We start from the raw sequence: 27,653 nt of genomic DNA on the forward strand, positions 1-27,653 counted from the left end.
TTTGCGTCCTTGTTCAGTCTGTTGTCACATGCCACGTAGCCTCCGGAAAACGCTGTATCCTCATGAGAGAATGAGGATGAAAAAGGCATATGATGTCTTAGTGTTACTCTGCAAATAGTTTGACTTTGTGGACACCCTGAAAGCATCTTGGGGTTCCTTAGTGGTTGCCTAATCCTACTTTGAGAGCCACATCCTTAGGGACACTTTTACCACATTGTACCATGTTCTTCACTCTCCCAACCTTCCCCCTCTCCCAAAGGCCTTTCTCTTTATTGACATTTTTGGAAACATGAAAGTAGAAGTTAATAGAAGGAAATAATCACCCATATTCCTGCCACATAGAATCAAACACAGTGTACTCTTTGCAGCCATCTGTGGGAGATATTTTAGTTTATGGATATTAAATTCAGTAACTCACTGTATTTTCACAATTGCATTGGTGCTTGGAAGTTTATAGCCAAAGTTGTGCGCACCCCTAAGAAATGCATGGGACTCTTATTTTTTCTAAGGGAGGATTCAACACAAGTCTTCTATCAGGTCACAGAAACTTAACTCACCTGAGTCAGGTAAAAAAAGAAATTTATTGGCTCTTGTAAGCAGGAGATACATGGGCACAGCTGTTTTCAGGTATGACTGGACCAGGTGGCCTTTAGGGCTTTATGTCACTCTGAATTCTGATGCTCTATGTGGCTGTATGTGTGGCTGGATTTAAGGGCTCCTCCAGTGTTGCCAGGGCACTGGTTCCATGTATTGATTTAGCTACTACTGGTTGTCTTCCTATAGATTTGTTTTCTCTGTGTGGCAGGAAGAATGGCTTCCAGAAGCCCCACATTCATATCTTCTTCCTGGTAGAAACCACTGCAGAGAGAACTTTTCCCCAACATCAACATTTGATTCCAGGGGAAACGTTGATTGGCTCGATTTTGGTTACATGTCATCCCATAGTACTCTTACATTCTCTCCATTAGAGCTATATTGACTCAGGGAAGATTTCTCAGGCAAAAGGTGACTGTGATCAGAAGGGGAATTGGAAAGTCTTTTGAGCAGATTTTAAACAATAATAGTTAAACTGACCATTTTCTCACACCATATAGAAAAATTAACTCAAAAGGAAAAAAATTAAATGTAAGAGATACAGCTATAAAACTGTAAAAAGAAAACAGAGGTAACTCTTCAGGACCTTAGGTTTGGCATTGGTTTCTTTTCTTTCTTTCTTTTTTTTTTTTTAATGTTTATTCATTTTTGAGAAAGAGAGAGAGAGAAAGGGAGATACAGACACCAAAGCAGTCTCCAGGTTCTAGCCTGTCAGCACAGAGCCCGATGCGGGGCCCGAACTCACCAATCGTGAGGTCATGACCTGAGTCGAAGTCAGACGCTTAACTGACTGAGCCACCCAGGTGCCCTGGCAGTAGTTTCTTAATTATGGCACCAGAAGCACAAGCAACAAAAGAAAGAAAAATAGATAATTTAGATTTCATCAAATTTAAAAACTTCAGTGCATCAAGACACTATCAAGGGAGTGAAACACAACCCATGGAATGAGAGAAAATATTTGCAGATCATTTATCTGATAAGGATCTAGTATTCAGCAAAAAGAACTCTTATAAGTCAACAACAAAAACAACCCACTTTACAAATGGGCAAAGGATTTAAATAGCCTTCTCCAAAGATCTACAAATGACCAAAAACCACCTAAGAAGATGATCCGGATCATTTATCATGAGGGAAATGCAAATCAAAACCACAAGGGTTACTGCTTCACAGCCACTAGGATTACCATCATAAAGAAACAGAAAGTAGCAAGTGTTTGTGAGGATGTAGAGAAATGAGATCCCCTGTATACTACTGGTGGGAATGTAAAATGATGTAGCCACTGTGGAAAATAGTTCCTTGGTTTCTCAACAAGTTAAGCATAGAATTACCCTATGACCCGTGATTCCCCTTGTAGGTATATAATTCCTGTCTCCCAGTTGACAATAGGTGTTTAAGTAAAAATTTATGCATGAATGTTCACAGCATGTATCCAAAAAGTGGAAACAACACAAATCTCCATCTACAAATAAACAGGTAAACAAAATGTGATATATCCATACAATGGAATATTATTTAGCCACAAAAAGGAATGAAATATTGACCCATGCTACAGCACGGGCTAACCTTGAAAACATGAGTGAGAGAAGCCAGACACAAAGGACCACATATTGTGTAATTTCATTGATACGAGATATTCAGAATAGGCAAATCTATTGAGAAAGCAGATTAGTGGTTCCCAGCAGCTGGGAGAAGGATAGAATGGGGGTGGAGTTTCCATTTGATCTCATGAAAAATTCTGGAGCTAGATGGGGGTGATGGTTACACAACATTGTGGATGTACTTAATGCCACTGAATTGTAGATTTTAAAATGATAACAGTGGTAATTTTTATGTATACATATAATACACAATAAAAAGGGTGTCTTGACAAATCTACCTTCCCACCCCAAACTCACAATAGTTATAGTCTGCTTGGGGCATGTAATGAATGATTGATACTTGAGTAGCCACTACCTTGGGCTGACCCAGGCTTTGGAGAACAGAGTCCATTGGGTTACCTGTATCCTGGGTATTATTTCTCTTCCATTATAGTATCCCAATTAATTGCAAATCTTGAAGAGTTTGCTGCAATTAAGTTAATCGCATAATACTTTTGGTTGTTAGTTATTGTGATTTTATTTAGGGTGCAGTTTATGGCATCAACTATGGCACTTTGAATAAGAAAGAGCATATCAATGAAAATAATTCATTTACAGTTACAGTTATCTGCTGTAACTTGTGTCAGGCACTCATTTTTGTTTAGGACTTTGTTCTCAGTGATGTTTCTCTGCCTCTAGGATAAGTAATTTCTGTCTTATTTGTTCTTAGTGTCTTTCTGAGGATTTCACATTCTGGGGTGCCAATAATACTTAAGTCTGTATCACTCAGCTCAAAAAGTGGAATTTGGAGCTGACACAGTACTATTGGATGGTCCACATTCACTTATGCCCTTGACATTTTACATTGGTTAAGTTTCATTGTGTGGTTTGAAAACAGGGACAATGGAAGGGTTGTATGTGGACAGCGCTTAACTTCTAAACTGATCTGGGCTAAAGTTAAGCCCAGATCAGGAATGATGAACCATTCTGACAATTGATCATTTAATGTTTCTCTCCGTAGCGGTGCCTGTGGTGAGGTGAAGCTAGCTTTTGAGAGGAAAACATGTAAGAAAGTAGCCGTAAAAATCATCAGCAAAAGGAAGTTTGCTGTTGGCTCTGAGAGAGAGGCAGTAAGTACCTGTGTTTGTGCATGCTCAGCTATTTATTTTTATTTTTTTTAATGTTTATTTTTGAGATAGAGAGAAACAGAGCCTGAGTTGGGATAGGGGCAGAGCAAGAGGGAGACACAGAATCTGAAGCAGGCTCCGGGCTCTGAGCTGTCAGCACAGAGCCCGACGCGGGGCTCGAACCCACCAACTATGAGATCATGATCTGAGCCGAAGTTGGACGCTTAACCGACTGAGCCACCCAGGCTCCCTGCTCAGCTGTTTTTAACACTTCTTAACTTCCCCAAATAATTTTTAGAGTGGTGAGTTTTTTCTTTTTTTTAAGTTTTTATTTATTTATTTTGAGAAAGAGGGAGAGTGAGCCAGGGGAGGGGCAGAGAGAGAGGGAAAGAGAGAGAATCCCAAACAGGCTTCGCACTGTCTGTGCAGAGCCCAATGCCAGGCTCAAATGCACAAAACCGTGAGCTCATGACATGAGCCAAAGTCAAATGCTTAACCGACTGAGCCACCTAGGTGCCCCTAGAGTGGTGATTTTCAGTGTTAGGAAGAATTCATTGTTCACATACGTGAATTTGTATTAAACAGCATTGAAATATTTTGAGTATATTCGACTAACCTAGAAAGTTACTTATCCATAGTTTGGTTCCAGAAATATTTTGTTGTACATAACGTACCAGCAAGAAGTGCTCCCCTCTTCCCCCAAGTTGTTACAAGTTTTATAGTACATGAAAGGAAATTGGGGGGTGCCTGGGTGGCTCAGTTGTTTGAGTGTTCCTCTTGAATTCAGCTCATGATCTTACAGTTTGTGAGTTCGAGCCCCACGTGGGGCTCTGCACTGAGCACAGAACCTGCTTGGGATTTTCTCTTCCCTCTCTCTGCCCCTCCCCTGCTCATTCTCTTTCTCTCTTTCTTTCTCCCTCAAGCTCGCTCTCTCTCTCTCTCTCTCTCTCTCTCTCAAAAATAAATAAATAAACATTAAAAAAAAAAAAAAAGGAAATTGAGGGGAAAAAACAACCTGGCTATATATCCCACCATTGTAACTCCACAGCTGTTTTTTTCCTTCTAGTCCTTGTTCATACAAATTTGCATTTTTAGATGGTTGAAGTCATACTGTATATACAGTTTTGTGTTCTACTTTTCCACATAAGCATTAATGCATAAACTTTCCCCTAATTGATGCTTTTTGATGATTGAGCCTCTATTTCATGAACTTTATTGTGATTATTCACCCATTTCTCTGTTTGATCATTTAGGTAATTTCTAATCCTTTGCTCTTCCCAATAATGAAGGAGTGAATACCTTAGCATCTATAGATTTTTACAAATCCTAATTATTTAAGAGTCTCTATATAGTAGCCATTCATTTTATTGCATTCTGTAATATACATTTACTGTGTTGGTGAAATGGTCAAATGTATTGGTCTTTCAACACACGACCCAACAGAATAATGTAAAATGAGGTCTCTAATCACATTTTCCTTTGTGGCCAGCTGTTTCTGGCCATTATACTTTAATGTTCTTTAAAGATCAATTCCCCCCCCCCCCCCCCCCCCCCCCCCCCGCCCCACCTCTGCCCCGAAGACAATGCCATTTTCACATAGCAAGAGGAATTTCCTTTCTGTGTTCACTTTGTTACAGATCTTTTTCCCCTGTGATTCTGGATTTGTTTCCTGTTGGGGGTGTGTGGTGGGGAAGAAAATACCTACCATTCTTGAAGACTTGGAGCAAAATTTTACCTCTTAATTTCATCTTTCAAATCAGATTGGACTCTTTTAGACCTCTCTATCATCAGAGTATGTCCTGCCATGGTAATGAGTTTAACAGCTTACAGGAAGAGGCAGGCTTTTAAAATTAAACATCTGGGTTTCTTAGCCGAAGTCCATTTTACATAAATATGTAATTCTATATCCTCTTTGCTTTGGAGGGTGTAGCCCTTGAGGCTGAGTAACTCGATTCATCCTTTTGGAATTGGAACAGAGAGCAACTTCGGTCCCCTGATGCTTCCTCTCATTGGTGTCTCACTAAATATGTTAGCCTGCAGTAAATTGGAAACTGTGTCTGCTCTATTATTAGAAATGTGGCTTGACATTTTCCTTATGTAATTTAATTAAATACCTCTTGTCTGTGGTGTTTATTTGTTGTATCACTTTTATGAGTATAAACAATTGTACAGCCAGAGAGAGCTTACAACTAATATTACATTGTATGTTAGCTAACTGGAATTTCAATAAAAACTTAAAAAAAAGAGAGACAGAGACAGAACTTACCAGGTAAGCATGAGAACAGTGGAAACACACTTGTTTCTGGCTGTGAGAACTGGAGCAAGTGGCTTCCTTTCTCTGAGCCTCAGTTACTACATCTGTGAACTGGGGATAATTCTAGAACCCAGTTCACTTTGGGATTTTGAGACTTATTAAGTAAAATGATTCTTTTTCTTTTTTTCTTTTTTATTTTATTTATTTTTTTTAAATTTTCAACGTTTATTTATTTTTGGGACAGAGAGAGACAGAGCATGAACGGGGGAGGGGCAGAGAGAGAGGGAGACACAGAATCGGAAACAGGCTCCAGGCTCTGAGCCATCAGCCCAGAGCCTGACGCGGGGCTCGAACTCCTGGACCGCGAGATCGTGACCTGGCTGAAGTCGGACGCTTAACCGACTGCGCCACCCAGGCGCCCCTCTTTTTCTTTTTTTTAATATTTTTTTAAGTTCACTTTTTTGTTTGTTTTTTTTGAGAGAGCATGAGAAGGGGAGGGGAGAGAGAAGGGGAGAGAGAAAGAGAGAGAGGGGGAGAGAGAGAAAATCCCAAGCAGGCTCTGCAGGGTCAGTGTAGAGCCCGATGTGAGGCTCAAACTCACAAACCATGAGATCATGACCTGAGCCAAAATCAAGAGTCTGATGCTTATCTGACTGAGCCACCCAGGCGCCCCCCAAGATGACTCTTAAATAAAGAGGTTGGCATAGGGCTGGTCGTTTACTGAATGCTTACTATTTGCCAAGCACTTTGCAGAGTGATTTTTAGGGGAGTTATTTAATTGATCGACCTCTAATCCTTGATGAGTAGGCGCTAAGTGTGGAACTCAGACAGCTTTTACTCAACTAAGTTTTAAGCATTTTCCAAGTGTTGACTATTATTATTATTAATAAACTTGAATGTTATTTTTTTATCAAAGGATCCGGCTCTCAATGTTGAAACAGAAATAGAAATTTTGAAAAAACTAAATCATGTAAGTATTGCTGTAAAATCTGACCCAGACTTACTTACATTCTTTCCTCTCAAAATATGGGAGTTGTATAAAGTATTTCAGTGTAATCAAGCTAGTATTAACTTGCATTCCTTAAGTGTGTGTGTGTGTGTGTGTGTGTGTGTGTGTGTGTGTGTGTGTACGTGTATACATGTGTGGGTACACATGTATGGGTGTATGTGTTTAGCTATAATGTAGATGGGAAAAGCTTTGCTCTGAAATTTTGAGAGGACAATACTGTATAAAGATTTCATGATTAAATAACTGATATTTCCACTGAGTGAGTTTTTGACCAAAATGCATGGTAAATTTCCCTAATATTTTATCTCATATTGTTTATGGGAAGACAGTGCCAATTTGGTAAATTTGGCTTAATTATACCTGTTCTCAATACCTCTAAATACTTTTGGTGGTACTGATTTCCATTTACCTCGGTGGGTGTGAATAGTTGCTATCGTTTTTGTGCCTTGTCTCACTGGAAAGTGAGTCTGTCTTTTTTTTTTTTTTTGAATGTTTATTTATTTTTGAGAGACAGAGAGAGAGACAGAGCATGAGCATAGTAGGGGCAGAGAGAGGGAGACACAGAATCCAAAGCAGGCTCCAGGCTCTGAGCTGTCAGCACAGAGCCGGATGTGGGGCTTGAAACCACGAACCATGAGATCATGACCTGAGCCAAAGTCAGACATTTAACCGACTGGGCCACCCAGGCGTGCACCATTGAGTTTGTCTTTTAAGAAGTGAGAAAAGCAGGCTCTGTGCTGACAGCAGAGAGCCCAATGTGGGACTGAACCCATGAACCATGAGATCATGACCTAAGCTGAAGTTGGACACTCATTGACTGAGACACCCAGGTGCCCCCTGAATTAGCCTCCCCCCCACCCCAAGGGATCTGGAATCTCTTGTTAAAGAGAGGAGCCCTCTAATTTTCTGGGGTGGGGTTGCTTCAAACATACCCCTAAGATAAACAGAATCCTCAGAGAGTTTTTTCTGATGTCAGAGGATCCCCAAACATAACATTTATACAAATCCAATGTCCACTGCAGTCGAGAAGAATTGAGAACCCTCAAAAAAGATCTCTGGAGAGAATTTCTTGGCAATTTACAAGGGCATGTGGAAAGCTCTTGGAAATGAAACACAGGCTCATGAGTGCATTTGGGGGATAATGAGTAGAGCCTGGCGTTTGGAGCCAGGCATTGATTCAGTCTGTTGTTAAACACTTACTGTGCCAGCCTGCCTTCTAGGCCCGGGGGTGGTGAGCACAAATGGACTTGGCCATCCCTCCCCTCCTCTGGTTTCAGCCTAGTGGGGAGACAGACCAGGGTTCCCACTCCCATCTCTCTTACCTCCTGGCTCTGAGAAGGTCATTTCATTTTTCAATGCCCCTGTTTCCTTATCTCTGCAGTGGAGACAATATGGATACATACCTTAAAGGTCAGTGTAGGAATTCGATGAGATGTGCTTGCCAAGCTTTCCGCATGGAGAACACGCTTGGGGGAATGTTTTGCAGTCTGGAGAAATCACTGCCATTCCCTAAACTTTTCCCTGTGTGATCTAACTGGAAGGTTTAGGGTAGTAGCCTCAGGTTCATGAGAGACACCTTCAGCCGCGACACTCCAGCCAACGAATGACCCTAGAGATGGTGGTACCTTAGAGGATGCAGTCCTGCAGGCTCTGACTGTTGGGCACCTCCTCATGCTCTGCCAGCTCCCAGACCAGTCCGTTCCCAGGTGGGCGCTGGCCTGATGATGCCAGGCAGAACCAAGCAGCTCTCATCTGTTCCTCTCAATTTCTGTTCCTTTTCCATGTGTGCCTTTTCTTCTGCTTCTGCTTTATTATATCAGGATATCACATGCATATGATCTAGAGAGTCAAATATTGCTCAAAGGTTCATACACAGACTGTAGGTCTGTAGCCCCCACGCCCCCCCCCCCCCAAACATTTTAAAACTCTTGGATCTGTTTTTTGTTTGAATGAATTTATCTCCGTATTTCTACATAATATACATAAACTGCTATCTCTTGGTTTATCAATCTTATTTTTTTATGATCAAATTCTTCTTTTTAAGTTTATTAACTTATTTTGAGAGAGAGAGCGAGAGCGCATGCGTGTACAGGTAGGGGAGGGGCGGAGACGGAGGGAGAGAGAATCCCAAGCTGGCTTTGCACTGTCAGCGTGGAGCCTGACGCAGGGCTCAAACTCACGAACCGTGAGATCACGACCTGAGCTGATGTCGGACTCTTAACCGACTGAGCCACCCAGGTATCCCTATCGATTTTAGATAGCCTGTTGCCTTCCTGTGACAGCATATGAGAATCTTAGTTCCCCTTTCCATTCCTCTTAGTATAACATTATAGTGCGTATCCAGTGTCTTCATTTTTGTGGCAATACAGCTGGTCACGCAGAGCCAAATGTGCTGGGATCATAGGTAAGGAGTGGCAGAGCTGGTTTGCTCTCAGCCTCACTCTCGTGGTGTGTGTGCCATGACCAACATGTGGTGGTAGAGTCTGCCTTCAGTGGTGTTTCTGTTACTGCCATTGTTCCTGTTAATCTGCACAGCACATGAATGTCTCCTGTGTGCCAGCTGCTCTGCTGAGTGTTGGTTCTAGAAAGAGAAATAAGACTTGACTCAGCCTGTCAAGCGCCTGATGAAAGGAGACCCGTGGTGGCTGTTAGTTTCCCTTTTCTGCCCTCCTGGAGGTCGCAGTCTGATGGGGAGACAAATGTTGAAGATGCAGCATGAGGCCACATGGATGAGAACCAACACAGGGGACTGCGGATGCATCCCGAGGGTGACACTCGAGCTGGGGCCTGATGCTGGAGACCAGGTGTGCCCAGAGGGCTGGATTACCAGGCAGGAGGGCAGCAAGCAGAGGTGTGACATTGGGAAAGAACACAGCAAGTCTGGGGCAGGCAGGGTGTTTTGTGGTCTGGACAGGAGGATGCATGGGGCCAGGAGCAGGAGATTTGGCCATGGTCGGGGGGGTAGGGGCAGGACAAGGCTGGGTCTCCAGGGTTTGCTAATTCCTGCTGAAAAGTTAGGTTTCTGAAGGTTTGCTTTCCTCTTGTCTTACTTTCTGTCTTCTATTTCCTTCCATCTCTCCCTCCTGATTGGTCTCCTTTCCTTCCTTTAAATATGTTTAAATTATGTAACATTTGGCACATGTAAAACAATAAATTATGAAGCAAAGCAATGAAATGAACACCTAAGAACTAACCATTCAACTTAAGAATGAAAACTTGAGGGGGTGCCTGGGTGGCTCAGTTGGTTAAATGTCCAACTCTTCATTTTGGCTCAGGTCATGATCTCATTGTCGTGGCTTAGAGCCCCATACTGGGCTCTTAGCTGGCAGTGCAGAGCCTGCTTGGGATTCTCTCCTTCTCTTTCTGCTCCCCCCCCCCCCCCACTTGCACTTCCTCTCTCTTTCAAAAATAATAATAATAAAAAAGAATGAAAACCTGACCATGCAATTGAAGCTACTCCATACACTCTGAAGTCTTTTGTGACTTGCCTCTTCCACTCGGCATTATGTTTCCAGGATCCATTGTGCTGGGGAAGCAGTGGGGCATCCCTTCACTGCTGTTCAACAGTTCATTATGGGAAGCTACGACTTGAAGGATTTTAAAGTTTATTTATTTATTTTAAGAGAGAGTGAGCAAGCAGGGGAGGGGCAGAGAGAGAGGGAGAGAGAGAATCTTAAGCAGACTGCACGCTATCAGCACAGAGCCAGATGCAGGGCTCAATCCCATGAACCATGAGCTGAAATCAACAGTTGGATGCTTAACAGACTTAGCCACTCAGGTGCCCTGTACCACTAGGAGGATTTTAATCAGAGCATTGGATGTGATGAAATTTGCTTTGTAGGACAGTCACTCTGGTGAGTTTTGCTACTCTTCTTACTCTAAAATCTAAAAATCGTGTAACTCTCTTCCCTTTAATTTATTTTTAATTTTTTTTAACGTTTGTTCATTTTTGATAGAACGTGAGCAGGAGAGGGGCGGAGAGAGGGGGAGACACAGAATCCAAAGCAGGCTCCAGGCTCTGAGCTGTGAGCACAGAGCCTGACGCAGGGCTCAAACTCACAAGCCTCGAGATCATGACCTGAGCTGAAGTCGGACCCTTAACCCACTGAGCCACTCAGGCGTCCCTTCCCTTTAATTTTGATAATAACTACAAGCCTCCTCTCTGCTTGGGGTGGGGTATGTCCCTGAGAGATACTTACCACATTTTTTACTTACCCAGACCACTCAACTCTACTGTCTATCTTCACATTGTAAAAACAATAGGTGTGCTTTCTAAGTATAAAATCATAATATTAGGGGTGCCTGGGTGGCTCATTTGATTAAGTGTCTGACTCTTGATTTCGGCTCAGGTCATAATCTCATGGATTTGTGAGTTTGAACCCTGCATCTGGCTCTGTGCTGACAGGCTGTTTTGCCTTTTCTGCTATATGAACTTTAGAGTGCCTTGAGGCAGGGGGGCAAATGCCTCCATTCTGCTTCTGTGGTTTTCCTCTTGGGAGTTTCTCACTACATTTCCTCTTTTTTCCCCTCTTAGCCTTGTATCATCAAGATTAAAGACTTTTTTGAGGCTGAAGATTATTATATTGTTTTGGAATTGTAAGTAATAAAGTTTTCTATTTGTTTCCATTTAAGTGCTTATAAACCACCAAAAAATCCAATGCTGGCTTGCATTTCTCATCCTGGGGACTCTCATCATATGTATGTGGTGGTGGGGCCCACCAAGTGTGCATGTGGGGTTAGTACTAAATCTAAAGTCCTCCCAATGTTTCCAAAGGCATGTGGCTTAGAGGTTCCAGGCCCTCGGTCTGAGGTCTGGGTTTGAATTCCGCTGTGCAGGTGACTGCTTGTGAGTTAGTTTACTTCATGTCCTTGACTCTTATTTATTTTCCTAGTGTTGGTGGGGGTGGGGTGCTAATAGTGATACTCCCCATATGTAGAGTCATAAGGATCAGATACTATGAAGGATGGAAAGTGCCCAGCGGAGTACCTGGCACACACAGTTGTTCAACCACAGGTGGATATTACTACTCTGAAATATCTGCCTGGGTGGATGTTTCTGCTTGGGATCACAGTGCTTAGGGGCATGGTGACACCTCATTATCTTTTCAGTGCTGGTTTACTTGCTGGGTTATTTCAGTAACCACAAAGTCCTGTCTTCTGTGGTGTGACCAGAATAATTTCCTGGCTCATTCATGGAAGGGGCCTGTCTTGATGTTCATTTCTATGTAAATATGTAGTGTTTCTGGGAGTGGCTGTTGGAGCAGACAGGCAAGGCTTTGCTCCTGAGTGGTATCCAGTGGCTAAGGAGGTTGGTTAGTAAGATTTTATAGTAAACATGGCAATGCAAGCTGGTGCAGCCACTCTGGAAAACAGTATGGAGGTTCCTCAAAAAACTAAAAACAGAACTACCCTACGACCCAGCAGTTGCACTACTAGGTATTTATCCAAGGGATACAGGTGTGCTGTTTCGAAGGGACACATGCACCCCAATGCTTATAGTAGCACTGTCAACAATAGCCAAAGTATGGAAAGAGCCCAAATGTCCCTCGATGGATGAATGGATAAAGAAGATGTAGTATACATATACAATGGAGTATTACTTGGAATCAAAAAGAATGAAATCTTGCCATTTGCAACTACGTGGATGGAAACTGGAGGTATTATGCTAAGTGAAATTAGTCAGAGAAAGACAAAAATCATGACTTCACTCATATGAGGGCTTTAAGAGACAAAAACAGAGGAACATAAGAGAAGGGAAACAAAAATAGTATAAAAACAGGGAGGGGGACAAAACATAAGAGACTCATCAATATGGAGAACAAACTGAGGGTTATGGGAGGGGTTGTGGGGAGGGCGAATGGGCTAAATGGGTAAGGGATTCTACTACTAAGGAATCTACTCCCGAAATCATTGTTGCACTATATGCTAACTAATTTGGATGAAAATTAAAAAAAAAAAAAAAAAAAAAAAGCATTCAGGGAAGGAGAAACTATAAACTTAAAAAAAAATTTTTTTTATAGTAAACAGCCTCAATCATAGCACTGGGAGAGACTGGATGGCCCCTGTGGTGCTTGAGGGAATATCTGTTGCTGTCTGACTGGACCTAGTTAAAACAGAAGTAATACAGTAACAGTCACTGATGCTAATTACTTACTATGAGCCAATTACTGCTCCAAGCACTTTACATGGATTGACTCATGTACCCTTCATTAACAGTCATCCATGTTACTTACAGGTTACTGATGGGTTACGGTCTTTAGTCCCACTTTACAGAAAAGGAAACTGAAGTTCAGAGGACTTGAATAACCCTGCCAAACAGCCACTTGTGCCAGGCGCCTTACCTCCATGAATTATCTCTTAATTTTTACCACAGCCATCAAGGTAGGGGGAGGATTGTCCCTATTTTTTTAAGAGGCAGAAACAAGCTCAGAGAGGGTGTGTAACTTGTCCAAAGCTCCAGAGCTAGGAATGGTGGGGCTAGGGTTCAGACACCCGTTGTCTGATTGCGGGCTCCAGTTTGCCGCTCTGTCTCAGTCTCTGAATCAGCTGGGGTGCATGATGAAAACGCAGACTCCTGGGCTCCGCCTCCCGTCTGCTGAGTCAGATTCTTAAAAGCTCCTGAGTGCCCACTGCCCACTCCTTCCATCTTTCCCCGTTCCTTAGTTTCCAACAAGGACATCTTCTTCACTGTGGAGAGGAGACTTAACTACCTCATTGTTTGTACAAACGGGAGTCCTCGTGAGAATAAAAAGGGCAGCTCTTTGCCTGTCTGAATGAGTTTGTTTTGTGTTATTATCTTCCACCCAAGAACCACCCCCTGCTTTGCCTGTCTGTTTCAGGATGGAAGGAGGAGAGCTGTTTGACAGGGTGGTGGGGAATAAACGCCTGAAAGAAGCTACGTGCAAGCTCTATTTTTACCAGATGCTCCTGGCCGTACAGGTAAGAGAAGCCCTCAGTTCTTTTTTTTTTTTTTTTTAAGTTTATTTATTTATTTTGAGAGAGAGAGGGAGCGTGAGCCAGCATACATGTGGGGGAGGGGCAGAGAGAGAGAGAGGAGAGAGAATCCCAAGCAGGCTCCACTCTGTCAGCACAGAACCTGACACAGGGCTGTCTCACAAAACGTGAGATCTGGGTGCCTCCGTGGCTCAGTCAGTTGAGCTTTTTCCACTTCCGCTCAGGTCATGATTTCACAGTTCGTGAGTTCTCACAACTCGTGAGAGCCGGTTTTGGGCTCTGTGCTGACAGCTCAGAACCTGGAGCCTGCTTTGGATTCTGGGTCTCCCTCTTTCCCTGCCCCTCCTGCACTCACGCTCTGTCTCTCTCCCTCTCTTAGAAATAAATTAGCATTAAAAAATTTTTTTAAAAAATTCTCAGGAAGTGAATGACCAAGTACATAATTTTGGTGGAATTTTTATGCTTTACTTTAATAAATTCTCAAAATACTTTAATCACTCATTTACATTTTTATAAATGAAATTGACACCTTAGATTTCTGCCTATATGAAGGGATATTATTTTGAAGAGTGAAATGAACGGTCTATTGTCATAAGTTGCATTTTTCATCTTTCCTACTTTTTAAATCTTTTTAAATTTACATCCAAATTAGCATATAGTGCAACAATGATTTCAGGAGTAGATTCCTTAATGCCCTTTACCCATTTAGCTCATCCCCCCCCAAACCCCTCCAGTAACCCTCTGTTTGTTCTCCATATTTATGAGTCTCATGTTTTGTCCCCCTCTCTGTTTTTATATTATTTTTGTTTCCCTTTCCTTATGTTCATCTGTTTTGTCTCTTAAAGTCCTCATATGAGTGAAGTCATATGATATTTGTCTTTCTCTAATTTCGCTTAGCATAATACCCTGTGGTTCCATCCACATAGTTGCAAATATCATTTTTCCTACGTTTTAAAGATTTTCTTTTTTTTTTTTTTTTTTTTAAGATTTTCTTTTTAAGTAATCTCCACCCCTAATGTGGGGCTCAAACTGACAGCCCTGAGATCAAGAGTTGCAAGATCTACTGCCTGAGCCAGCCAGGTGCCCCTAAAGATTTTCTTGAAAACAAATTTATAAACACTAAGCCCTTTACCCAGTAGTTTTCTGTGATTTGGGGTAATGTGGTTGTGAGTAACCTGGCTTATGGTTTCATCCCAGCTGTAAGGGGTGTGTGTGTGTGTGTCTTGTCTGTCTGTCTTTACTCACATACCTACTCCATAAACCTGAGGGTCATGCCTCCTTTTCTGTGTAGTACCTTCATGAAAACGGCATTATACATCGGGACTTAAAGCCAGAGAATGTTTTACTCTCATCCCAAAAAGAGGACTGTCTTATAAAGGTAAGAAAACTCTTTCTGTGGCCACCCCAAATTTCTATTCATAAACTTTAAAGATTCATCAAGTAAAAAGTGGGAGCATAAAAAGGTAGAGAACTTGACCCTTCCACTATTAGCAATTATTTTAGAGACCAGGTGGTATTGCTTTGATTCAGAGTCTTATGGGCATTTACTGAGCTCCTCTTTATACGAGCCACTTTTGTTCTGAGAATGGAAGGAGGGGTCTAGATGGATGAGAATCACATCCCTTATCTTCTCCTGCTTTCTAAGGTGGTGCTTCCCAAGCCTGGCTTCCTATAGAATCTCCTATTAATTAAAAATAAATAAATAAATAAAAATCACGACACCCACACTGCATCTCACAATCACTGAAGGTGGCATCCGGGTGCCAAGTATTTTTTCCAAGCTCCTCAGTTATTCCAGTGTTGGGATATTGGTTGAGAAACCAGAGCCTAAAAGAAACCATGGATAACTGATTAGGACCCTAGAGTCTATGATAAGGGTTACAAACCTCTTGTAAGGTTACAGAGAACCACGGGTAAGTTGGAGAAAAAACCTTCAGCTTTCTTCGCTTGGAAATTTTAGTTTAAACAAAATTCCAGATTTTAACAGCAGGCATGGACTGTATAGGATAGGAACTGATCTAGCCTGCATAGCTTTTGGGACTGGCAGACTATGCTGATCGTTTAATTTTATTTTGCCATTAAAAATGATTCCCTTTTGTCCTTAATTTTAGATTACTGATTTTGGGCAGTCTAAGATTTTGGGGGAGACCTCTCTCATGAGAACCTTATGTGGTACCCCTACCTACCTGGCTCCTGAGGTTCTTAATTCCTTTGGGACTGCTGGATATAACCGAGCTGTGGATTGCTGGAGTTTAGGAGTTATTCTTTTTATTTGGTAAGAAAAGTTTCATTGCTTCAGAGTCTGGTTGGAAGTAGTTAGGTGAAAACAGAAACGTGCCCAGGTAGAGAGCTTGTGTTTAATCTGGGTGACTTATCTTGACCGTTGATTTAAAGAAAAATCTAATCTATATGTCCAAATGCCACTGAGAATGCTACTTGATTTCTTTTCCTTTCTTTCTCTACCGATGTTAAGCCTTAGTGGGTATCCACCTTTCTCTGAGCATAAGACTCAAGTGTCCTTGAAGGATCAGATCACCAGTGGAAAATTCAACTTCATTCCCGAAGTCTGGGCAGAGGTCTCAGAGAAGGGTATGGATATGAAAAGGTTAAGAATTTGTCGTTTGGTAAAATGTGTGTGCCTTGGTGGGAATTTCTTTTCAAGTTGTTATGTTTCTCCTGTTACTTATTTTCTATTGTTTGTTTTGCACCTTTTGAGGGGCAGAGGAAGTATTAAGAACATGGGCTCCTCAACCAGGCTAAGTGAGACTCATGTTTTGGGTTGGCTACTTCCTAGCTATGTGACCTTAGGCAAGATACGTAACCTCTCTGAGTCACCCTTTCCTTTACATGTAAAGCAGGTACAATAAACTTTACCTTAAGGGGTTTTTGTGAGGGCAAGTGGAACAGAAGCAAGTGCCCTGTACCTATTAAGGGTACAAAATAATAAGTAACTTTTCAGTTACAAAGTCTCCTGTGAATGAGCATGTAAGAACAAAAGTAATTACTTTGCATTTTAGGATGTAAAAGTGTAACTTTGTAATTCTCAAAAGGGCAAGTAGAAAACTAAAACTAAATGTGAAGTAACATAGGTGATTCTGTTAAATCTTAGAATGTGAAAGGAATAATACTGTTGCAGTAGAAAGGCAGTCTCAGCATGGTGATTGCTGTTAAGCTTTGTTTCTGCCAAACCTCCAGTTCCAGGGAGCCTGTTGCTGGCTGAGAAACTCTCTCTGTCATTCCATGGGTCTCGGGAGAGTTGGCTGAGCATCCTGAGCGTCTTAGAACGAGGCACAAGTTCAGATTTAATTAGTTTGAAGTTGAATCCAGCAACGAGCGAGGGAACAGGGGGCGAAGAGGTTGTGATGTGCAAGCAGGGAGAGATGGGGGGCATCGAGGTCATTCCTGGTTTTCTCAGAGAGCTCTAAATACAGAGAGGAGGACAGGGGACCTTGTCCACCACACCTGTTGGCTGGCAATGACCTTAGCCCCCCTCTGTCTTTCTGGATGTTGGCCTGTGATTCTGGCATACTTTCATTTTGCGGATTTAATGTATCTACCGTTTTCACTGTGATGTGATAAATTATCTTATTGCTTTAGCTCTGGACCTTGTCAAGAAGTTGCTAATAGTGGATCCAAAGGTGCGTTTTACAACAGAGGAGGCTTTAAGACACCCATGGCTTCAGGTGGGTATGGGGCAGTGCTCGCTAGCATGAACTCTATGGGCAGCTCTCAGCTGTGCCTGAGGGATGAGGAAAAAGTTGCAAACACGTTTGCTTTGTTGAGTCTGTTTAATGCACTTGCTTGAGATTGAGCTTTAAGTGTGTCGGGTATGTTTATGTGTGTTTATGGGTCGTGAGTATAAGTGTATCTTTGGGTATAACCGTCCCAACTTAACTTGTGGCTCCTGGGGTAGACAAGCTCACTTTATGGCCTGTCCTAGGCCCACTCGGGTTCCCTGAGTGTGCATTTTGGCTGTGGTACTTTGAGAGGTTGTTCCAGCTGTAAACCTCCACCCCCAGCTGTGTCATCCTTTTTCCTCAAACCTCTCACCCTGAACAGGTGGGGTTGGCTGCATTCCAGCTGCCTTCAACCTTAAGTCACGGGAGGAGGAGGGCAGATTCTCTGGGGGAGAATCTGGCTATTTGTTTAAGCCTAAGTAATTGGGCATACAGGGTCTCGCTTCTTTTTTTGGGGGTGGGGGGCAGGACCAGAAGGAGCATCTTAAGCAGGCTCAGGGGCACATGAGCCTGACGTGGGGCTCGATCTCATGACTATGAGATCATGACCTGAGCCGAAATCGAGTCAGACGCTCAATAGACTGAGCCACCCAGGTGCCACTAAGGGTCCCACTTCTTATTCATGGCGAATAAACATGCCATTACTGCAAAGTTACCTGGATCTTTGAAGTCTGTATTACCTATGTGCCCCTCTAGGGGTTTGTGGCTGCTGTTAGATTATACCCTGACCTCATTCTAGCTGCCAGACTTGGAAGTCCTTTGTGGCTTTGCTGGACTAAACTTTGGTTTTAGAATTAGCTCCAGCATGGTTGGGCAGGTTTTCTGATGGATGTCAGACCTTCTGTTAAGTACGGTTCCATTCAAGCACAGACATACCCATTCTTGTTAACTTCTAGTTGGTCTGTTTCCTATGGGGATGGGGAACTAAACCAGCTAGCTTGAGCTAGAGGCTCAAGTACTGTGGGGATCACCTGGTCCAGGAACTCCTTGGGGCCATTCATTCTCAGAACTCTGCTTCTGGAACTCTGGGAAGACTGCCTCTATTCTTTCTCTGTTCCAGCCCTCCACACCTAACGTGTTGCTCCAGCGCTAGCTCAGGTGGAGAACAACAAATCCTTAAAAGAAAAAAAAAAGTAGATACATTTGTTTGGGCTTTTGCCCTGGAAACAGCAGTCTCCCTCCGCCCCCAAGAAATCTGTCAGATGATTTAGCACTTAATAGACCACACAGATTTGAAACAGCAGGACCCTGGAGAAAAGGAATTTGGAAACAAAGGGTGCCTTTGCATGTGGGGATTTAATTTTGGTGAAAAAGAAAAACATGCCTCTTGGCTCTTTTTATGTGCCCTAATAGGGAAACTCTTGGGGCCAGATGTGGAGGTGGAGGAGCTGTGTTAATCTTGAAAAAAACAGAGCTTGCGGGTTAGGTCAGGGAACAGGGTCTGTAGCTGCCTGAAATTTACGAAGGAGCATAGCCTGTTTTTCTTGTTCTGTTTGTCTCCAAAGAAAACTGTTACTAACAACTGAGGAAAAGGTGAAGTTCAGCCCTGCCATGGGGGTCTCACTTGAATACTCTTTTGTCCACATTGTGTTTTTGCTGCAAACGGTGGAACTGGACACAGAGTGAGGACCAGAGTGCAGACGCTGCCCACATAAATCATCTGCTAGTGATAGTTTAGGTTTTATTTTGGGAAAATCCAGTATTTTTGAAGAAGCCAAATGGTTTTGTGGGTCTGGCCCTGGATGGAGTGTTTGGAATGTGAGTTCCAGTCTCTCCTGTTATTAACAGTTCAGTTTGGGGAACATCCTTTATGTCGACTTTTTGGCCTCATATTTACTTCTTGAAATAGAGAATTCCTTCCTACTTGTCTTTGAGGCATATTACAGTTTAATATTTTTGAATAGGTTGTAAAGCTCTGAAAGGAAGGCTATTTTCAGATACCCATTGCTACCTGCCGTATTTAATGAGCTCCTTTTCCATGTTATTGCTAACTGACGACTTGTTTAAATACAGGCCAAAATAGGCGTGTGGTCAGTTCTGTTTGGCTGTACTGAAGAGTTGCCATTTGGGGCATGGGGTGTGGTTTCATTTCCTCATGCGTTCATTCTTTCAGAGGACAGTTAATGAGCTCATGTGTCAACACTTACTGGGGATGCAGAGAAGAGTAAGTTAAGTCCTGGACTTGCGGAGCTGATGGTCTGGGTGGGGGCCAACCCCGACCACAGTCACAGACGAGCAGTGGGATACACGTGGTAACAAGGGTAGGTGCAGAGTATGGGGGGATGCTCAGAATGAGATAGGGGCTTCAGGTGCTCACAGGTTCACACAATATGAAGAGCATCTAAATCAGTGGCCTGGGGATGACATGGCTGTATCAGTTTGCTGAGGCTGCTATAACAAAATAGCACAGGCTGGGTGGCTTACATGGCAGGAATTCATATCCTCCCCATTCAAGGGGCTAGAAGTCCCAGTTTCAAGATGTTGGCAGATTCGGTTTCTCCTGAAGCCTTTCTCCTTGCCGTGCAGATGGCTGTCTTCTCTCTGTCCTCACATGGTCTTTTCTCTGTGCTCACATCCCTGGTGTCTCTTTCTCTTCTAATGAGAACATCCGTTGTATTGGATTGCGGCCCCACCCTAACAGCCTTATTTTAACTTAATTACCTCTTTAAAGGCCCTGTCTCCAAATAGTCACTGGGGGGTTAGGGCTTTCACATACGAACTAAGGGGGTGGAGGTGGACATATCTTAGTCCATAACAATGGGGAGCAGCATTTTCAGTGTTGGTTTTGTCCCTCTGACATGGAGGCACCTGTGAATTTTATGGTACCTGGCTCCTAAGGTTGCTTACAAAGTATTTGTTCACTGAGTAAATGAGAAGGTGGTTGAGGTGGATGGGCAGGAAGGCAAGGAGGGCATTGCCGGTGGAGGCTGTGAGCAGGTATAGGAGGAAATAAGGGAAGGAATTTTGAGAGTGGCATTACATAGAAGGTGAGATTCTAAGGGAGATTGTAGAGCAGAATCCGGATGAACCTGGTGCTCTCAAAATGGGCAGTGGGCGCTACATGGAGTGATGCAGAAAACAGTGTGATCGAAGCGGGTGATCCAGCTCCTCGATACACAACAGGTGTCTTAATCCCCGAGCACTGCAGTTATATACGCCTCGAACTGCTGAATGTTGGAGGCCTTCACCCCTATGTCCTCTGCTCCCCGCTACCTCCACCCTGTGTTGCTCTTGGCTCAGTGCGGGGAGTGGGAATCATGGGACTTCGGAATCAGGCAGCTGTGGGTCCATATTGTGTGCACACTCCTTGTTAGTGGCTGAGCTGGGCTTGTAGCTGGCCCCATCCTAGTCCTGGATGTTCACCTTTCTGAAGGTGGGGAGAGCTGTGCCTGGTTACCTTTCAGGGTTCCCAGATGCAAATCCTTGAGCCTTGCGGAAGTGAACATTCCTGGAGGTGGGAATTACCCTCACAGACATGTGGGCAGGATTTCTGTGTGTGCACATGCACCCCTCTCCCTGCTTCTCCGTCTAGCAGCACAAAACCCCTGTAATGCTATGTATGACCTGTTCATCTGTCTTCCTTTCTCATTAGCTCTGGGATATTGTGGGCTTGAAGTCCTTCTGGTGACTTGTGTAGCACTTGCTGGGAGAATTTTTCTGGGGTGCTAGGTTGCTTGGTTAGGGTGGCCCTAGTAAATGACCTTATTGTTGGCACAGGGAGTGGGCACCTCCTGGAAAGATTTGGCTTGCTGCAGGGAGTCAGCCCTCAGGGAACTGAGCTAGTCCCAGCCTCTGGCTTCTCGATGGCCATCTCTCAGGATCTGGGATGTTAGTCCTGAAAGTCTCTTGACTGCTAATGTCTGTGGTTGTCTCTGCCCTCCTGACAGCTGAGGCCTGTGGGTTTGATTCAGCCAGTGTTGACTAAGCATTGACTGCTGATTAGATTCCTCTGGGAAGGCAGAGGAGAGGAGCGCATGGTCCTTTCCCTGCTGGAGCCTTAGCAAGAGCATGCCTTTTGGTGGACTGACTGGGTGTCCTCACCCACTTTCCTCTTTCCAGGGGCATCCTAGACCTGTCTTCCTAGGAACTTTCGTTCTTTCAGACACAGCCCACTTAGGTTTTTTCATTTCTTCACAGGATGAGGACATGAAGAGAAAATTTCAGAATTTGCTTTTTGAAGAAAATAAGTCGACGACTGTACCCCAAGTCCCAGCCCAGGTATTTCGGATGATGGTCATTAAATGTAGTAGCCTCAGTTCTAAAGAACTAACGAGCAAGGGTGAGGAGCTTGAAAAGTCTCCTTAGTAGCAATTGCTTAATATTTTTTGGAATAATGTCGTAGATATTTTGTTTCCACTTGATTGGCCCTAGCACCCTTAGAAGATTTAATAATGAAGAGTGTGTTTAATGCATTAAACAAGCACAGCTAGGGATTGTCATTCAAGAGGTCTCCTGCAAGGCAGAATTGGAAGACTCTAGTAGGAGTTCAAATTTAAACTTGTTGAAAATTTAAAATCTGGGTGAGTGGTTGATTATTTATTGGTTACAATTTTATTTCCCCCAAAGTTGTTAGTATACTTCAATATCTATTCATTACTATCCTGCCTTCTCTTGGTGAATAACATTCCCCTTCCTAATGTCCCCTGGGTATTTTATCAATGGGAAAATAAAGACACACACAAAAAAGATGGTCTTCCCCAAAAAGAGCAAGATTTGGGGCTCCCAGCAAGAGGTATTGTAGTCCCTTTAAACTTCATAATTTAGGAGAAGATGACGGAGAGGAGGGAGGGCGGTTATGCTCCTTAATGTCAGTATTACATCAAGTGCTCACAAGCCACAAGGGAGAGAGAAATGTCCATTTGATAAGCATGTCTGAGTCCAGGGAGGCATGGTGGGGACTCAGGTGTCCAGGGGGACGACTCCTAATTCTTGGTACTAGAAGTTGCACATGAAATGCTCCAAACTTACCACAAGCATTAGTGGGACACTTTGATAATCTTAAAGCCGACAGTTCTCTTTGAACATTCTTCCCTTTTTATTTCCAGCCTTCCACGAGTCGAAAGCGACTTCTTGAAGGGGAAGCAGAGGACGCTGACACCACAAAGCGTCTGGCTGTGTGTGCTGCTGTGTCGTGAACACTGGCTGAATGAAAGCAACCTGCCTTCTTGGACCCTGCTGCCACTTTCTTGAAGTCTGTGTTTTATAGTTTGTATCGTAATTATGGGGACGGTTCCTTTTCCACGATCATCAATACACAATTCTAAACCTAGTGGAACCTGGGCTTTGTGCCTGCTTGATGCTGAGCTCTTTATTTTCATTGCCTTTTTTTGTGTATTTGAAGTTGCGTGCTTTTTTTCTGAAATGCTTATTTATTTTTGAGAGAGCGTGAGCGAGTGCATGAGCAGGGGAGGGGCAGAGAGAGAGGAAAAGAGAGAATCCCAGGCAGGCTCCAGGCATGCTGTCAGCACAGAGCCTGACATGGGGCCTGAACTCTCAAACCTGGGATCATGAGCTGAGCTGAAATCAAGAGTTAGACGTTTACTGGGCGCCTGGGTAGCTCAGTGGGTTGAGCGTCTGACTTTGGCTCAGGTCATGATCTCATGGTCCGTGAGTTTGAGCCCCGCGTCAGGCTCTGTGCTGATGGCTCAGAACCTGGAGCCTGCTTCAGATTCTGTGTCTCCCTCTCTCTTTGCCCCTCCCCTGCTCATGCTCTGTCTCTCTTTGTCTCAAAAATAAATGAAAACATTAAAAAAAAAAAATTAAAAAAAAAAAAGAGTTAGACATTTAACTGACTGAGCCACTCAGGCGCCCCTGAAGTTGTGTGCTTTTTGTCTGGTGCTCTATGTTGGCTGGAACCTGTTGGGTTTCTCAGAACGTATCCCTGGTCTCAGCCTGGGTGAGCCGCATACAAATTTGAAAAGCCCCTCAGAAAGTTGCAGGGAAAGCGGCACAGCAAGGCTGGGGTAGAGTTAGTAGAGACTGGCTGGCTGCCAGAGTCCTCGTAAGATGGGAGGTACCTTGGTACCATATACCGCAGGCCAGTTTTAGATTCTCATCTTGACCTTCATGAATATACAGGTCCATGGTCCCTGAAACTATGGGACCAGAAAAGTTGTAAAATTTGAAATTTTTCTCATTTTAGGAAGAATACACTATTATGTGTAACACTCAGCAGAGTCTTGTAACCAAACATTTAAATATTTTGCAGCAAATATTCAAATAAAAGGGTTAGTGAAGACTGTAAGTAGCCTCGTGTCAGTTCAGGTCAGTTTTTCCAGTGAAATGAGTTATGGATAACTCTCAGGTTTTAGAGCTGTTTGGGTTTTTTTGTTTTTGTTTTTAAGTTTATTTTGAAAGAGAGCTTGTGCCAGCTGAGGAGGGGCAGAGAGAGAGGGAGACAGAGAATCCCAGGCAGGCTCCACACTGTCAGCATGGAGCCTGATGCAGGGCTTAAACCCATGAATAGCGAGATCTTGACGTGAGCGGAAACCAACAATCAGACGCTTGACTGACTGAGCCACCCAGGTGTCTCTGAGCTGTTTAGATGTTGGAAATGCAAATAAGGCATGTGAACATGTCTAAAGCCCCTCCCTTGGTTGGTCTATTCCAGTTCTCACAGCGATTTCTTTGGGCTAAGTCCTCTGACTGCCCTCGTGTTGTAGGTGAAGAACCCAGGCTGAAGGAGGAAAGTGAATTATCCACTGTCATACAGCAAATGGCAGAGGTGGGACTCAACCCAGATCTTTCTGATTCTAAAACTAATATTCCTCATCTCCTCAGGCCCATATACAGTCAGACTCAGGGATATTGACTCACACTGACAAAACTCACAAGAGACTGATCTCTAAATCCTGAATGCCAGTGTATCCAATTATTATGAATGGGTACAGCCCCATGATCTGTGGAAGTTGGGACACCTTGGTGGCAAGGAACAGAAATCGATTCAAGTCACTTCATGAAAAAGGAGATTTATTTCAAAGTATAGGTGGCTGGGCCTGGGATCCATGAGGAGCCCAGGCAGTTGTAATGCCTGGCTCATCTTGTCTCTTTCTGACTCACTGATTTTTGCTTCTGTTTTAACTTTGACTGGTTGGCCACATTGTAGCTCACCTGCCATGTCAGGAGTTGCTTGTCTTATAACTTTGGCTAGTAGCTACATTGTAGCTCACTGGCCATGGCAAGAGTTGAATGCCTTGGTTCAGATGCCACTGATAAACCAGCCAGGGCATCAGGGGCACATAGCTGTTGCCCTGGGCAGTTGGGTAGTGGTTGGTGATTTCCATTAGAAGGGCGTGCAAGCATTCTGAGGCTTGGCTGGCCTGGTGTGTGGGGGGGGGGTGGGGGTGGGGGGTGGGGGGGGTAGATGGGGATTTGAATCGTTTGCATATTTAAAGGAATGAGGCTGAGATTGCCAAGCTAGATGGGTTTTTAGCTCATTTGAATATTTAATGTGAAGGCTGTGGTTTCTTAGGGCATTTTTTTCCCTCTTGGTGCAGAGTCAGCCAGCCCTTCTCCATTTCCAGAGCACTTTATATTAGCTCCCTCTGATTATACCTACCATAGTAGGCAGAATAATGTCTCCCAAAGATGACCTCATCCTAATCCCCAGAATGTACGAATCTGTTCCTTTATGTGGCAAAAGAGATTTTACAGATATCAGTTGAGTTAAGGATCCCGAGATGGGAAGATTATCCTGTCTTTTCTGGAGGGGTCCAATGTCATCACAATGTTCTTTTAAGAGGGACACAGGAGTCAAGAGATGAGTGAGCCACTTAGAAGAAGGAGGAAGGGGCCACAAGCCAAGGAATACAGGCAGCCACTAGAAGCTGGAAAAAGGCGATGAAATGGATCCTCCCCTCAGCCTCTCCTGAAGGAAACAGTCCTTTACACTTTGACTTTCACCAGTGGAAATGATATCAGACTTCTGAACTACAGAACTATAAGAGAGTAAGTTTGTGTATGTGTGTGTGTTTAAATGTTTATTTTTGAGAGAGAGCGAGAGACAGACACACACAGCGTGTGGGTGGAGGGGCAGAGAGAGAGGGAGACACAGAATCTACAGCAGGCTCCAGACTCTGAGCTGTCAGCACAGAGACCGACGCGGGGCTCAAACTTGTGAACTGTGAGATCATGACCTGAGCCGAGGTTGGACGTTTAACTGACCGAGCCATCCAGGTGCCCCAATTTGTGTTGTTTTAAGCTACCCAGTTTGTGGTAATTTGTTATAGAGACCACCGGAAGCTAACATTCATCAATAAGGAGATTTCTGCTTTTTTGGGGCCACCACCTGGCATCCACTTCCTCTTTCTGACCTCACTCTAGTTTTCTGTGGAGGGAATTCTTTTTCCTTTTCCCATGAAGTATGGGGAGAAAGGGGGAGATGGTAAAGCTAAGGGTCTGCCTCCCTCCGTACTATGGAAGCTGATGGGGTGCCAAGGGTTTCCTTCCCTGGTGGAGCTCCTCCCACTGGCCTCCCACCTGGAGGTGGGCCCAGGGCTTTGACAGGAGCAAGTGGAGCTGGGGTGGCAACATAAATGGTAGCAGTATTGTGCCAATCTGAGCTCTCTGCGCTTCCTGACTTTGGCTTTGGAGTTGATGAGCTTTTCTTTCCTTATCTGTACTGGTGAGTGCAAGAAAAGTACCAACGGTCAAATGGTGTTTGTGAGGATTCGGGGGTGGGGGGTGGGGGTGGTCCATTTGAAGTGCCTGGCATGTGATTAGCAATCTATCTGTGTTGGCCTCCATCGTTAAAGATGGGAGGGCCGCATAAGTGGCCATGAGGGAGCCACAGAAAGTCCTTGAGCAGGGAAGTAACATAATCTGTTCGGCTTGTGGGGGGTGGGGGAGGGGGAGGGCACACAGGACAGGCAGATAAGTGAGATGCCTTTGACCAAACATTTGGGAAGTGTCAGGACTGGGTGGATGGTGGGAGCAGAGGTGCAGGGGCATTTCCCAGTGCCTGAAGTAACTGTCACTCCCTTGTAATGTTGCCTCACGGTGGCCCTGCTGCATGCCTGGATAATGGTGCAGTAGACCGCTCCTTTTTGTTCCTGTCCTCACCTCATGTCTCTTGTGGTAACTGGCTTGCTATTTTTCTGGGAGAGGCATCCCTCCTCCCACTCGTCCTCACCCCATGTCCTTCTGGAAGGGCTGACCCCATCCTCTTCCTAGAGGGGCTCAATCTAGCCAGGTGTGGCCAATCTTGCTGTGATTGGCTCAGGTTAAGGACTTGTGATCCAAATGAGTACAACGGAAGTCAGCCCTAAGACTGGCTGGGATTGTTGGCAAACAGCTCCTGCTTTCCTGGTCATATGTGACCTTGGTGCTGCCCCGGACACTGGAGAGGGCTGTAAGAGAAAGAAATCAAGGAGGGAAGCAGAGCTGAAAGAGATTCAAGATTTAGGTCACTGCTTGAGCACCTGGATCCAGCTATGCCTGAAGTGTGGTACGACCCCAGGGCTTTTAAATAGGTTTCCCTTTTTGTTCTATTCCAGGTTGAATTATTGTTGTCACTTGTATCTGTAAAAGGTCAGACTAATAAATTCAACCATTTACAAACTCCAAGAAACCCTTGGAGACTTTTTCTAGTAGGGAAGACATTCACTGCTGTTGTTTTTCTGCCAACTTTAGGGTTTTCAGAGAGGTTTGGGGCAGAGGATGGAAAGCGAAGATGTGGGAAGGAACAGTCCCTCCAGCCCCAAGGTTGAGTGAACCCCTCCCAGCTAATTATACCACAGAGTTTGGGAGCAGAGCCCCTTTCGTTAAACTCTTAGGAGTCTTGGAAGGATAGGGCCAGAATTGTACCAGAGAAGCCTGGAAAGCTTGGCATCATCCGAAAGGTTACGTCGACCCTGTGAGGCATTACTGCCCTTCTCCCCATTTGCTGATTTAGAAAGCAAGGCCCTGTGGCTCAATCAAGTCACCTGGTAAAGGTTTCTTTTCGCGAGAGGTGGAGGCCAGACTTGAACGGAGACTTCCCTTCTCCACAGCCCCTGGCTTTAACCAGTACACAAAAGTACTTATGTCTTGTCACCCGACTACCAATTGGTAAGTACTAGGCTCGGTGCCGGCACCACCTGGATTGTTTCATTAAGCCCTCCCAAACATGCCTTCGTTGTTGGCCTTCCTGATTAAGGAGAAACAGGCCCCCAGAGACATTACCCGAATCACGCAAAGGATGGTGGAGACGTGGGACTCGAGCTCAGCTTCTCCCTGGAGTCTGGCTGTCCCAGGGACATGGGCATTCACTGTACCACCTAACTCTCGCGCACGTGCTTGCACACTTCCATGACGGGGATCTCATCACCTTAGCGGCGTTCTCCACCCACCTCCTCCCCCGGCATATATTAGGGCTAATTCCCTCCCGGCCCAGACCCTCGCCGCCAGCCCGGCGCGAGGCGC

The 27,653-nt window shown here is 44.2% G+C and overlaps 1 protein-coding gene across 21 annotated transcripts in view; it reads left to right on the forward strand.

Annotated features, from left to right (window-relative positions):
* The window catches only part of CHEK2 (checkpoint kinase 2), a 46,771-nt gene extending 24,244 nt beyond the window's left edge, over positions 1–22,527 (forward strand). For 19 of the 21 annotated variants that reach the window (XM_027050684.2, XM_027050679.2, XM_053206578.1 and 16 more), the window contains 10 exons: positions 3,193–3,301; positions 6,469–6,522; positions 11,096–11,157; positions 13,401–13,500; positions 14,807–14,893; positions 15,627–15,790; positions 15,989–16,104; positions 17,113–17,198; positions 21,390–21,470; positions 22,298–22,527. In XM_027050684.2, coding sequence (XP_026906485.1) covers positions 3,193–3,301; positions 6,469–6,522; positions 11,096–11,157; positions 13,401–13,500; positions 14,807–14,893; positions 15,627–15,790; positions 15,989–16,104; positions 17,113–17,198; positions 21,390–21,470; positions 22,298–22,387 — 949 coding nt within the window. In that variant the 3' untranslated portion in view covers positions 22,388–22,527. The remainder of the gene's footprint in view (positions 1–3,192; positions 3,302–6,468; positions 6,523–11,095; positions 11,158–13,400; positions 13,501–14,806; positions 14,894–15,626; positions 15,791–15,988; positions 16,105–17,112; positions 17,199–21,389; positions 21,471–22,297) is intronic. The other 2 variants (XR_008291884.1, XM_027050680.2) reach the window with 2 other exon arrangements.
* Positions 22,528–27,653: the final 5,126 nt, after the last annotated feature.

The sequence above is a fragment of the Acinonyx jubatus genome, chromosome D3, assembly GCF_027475565.1.
Source record: "Acinonyx jubatus isolate Ajub_Pintada_27869175 chromosome D3, VMU_Ajub_asm_v1.0, whole genome shotgun sequence".
NCBI classification, from domain to species: domain Eukaryota; kingdom Metazoa; phylum Chordata; class Mammalia; order Carnivora; family Felidae; genus Acinonyx; species Acinonyx jubatus.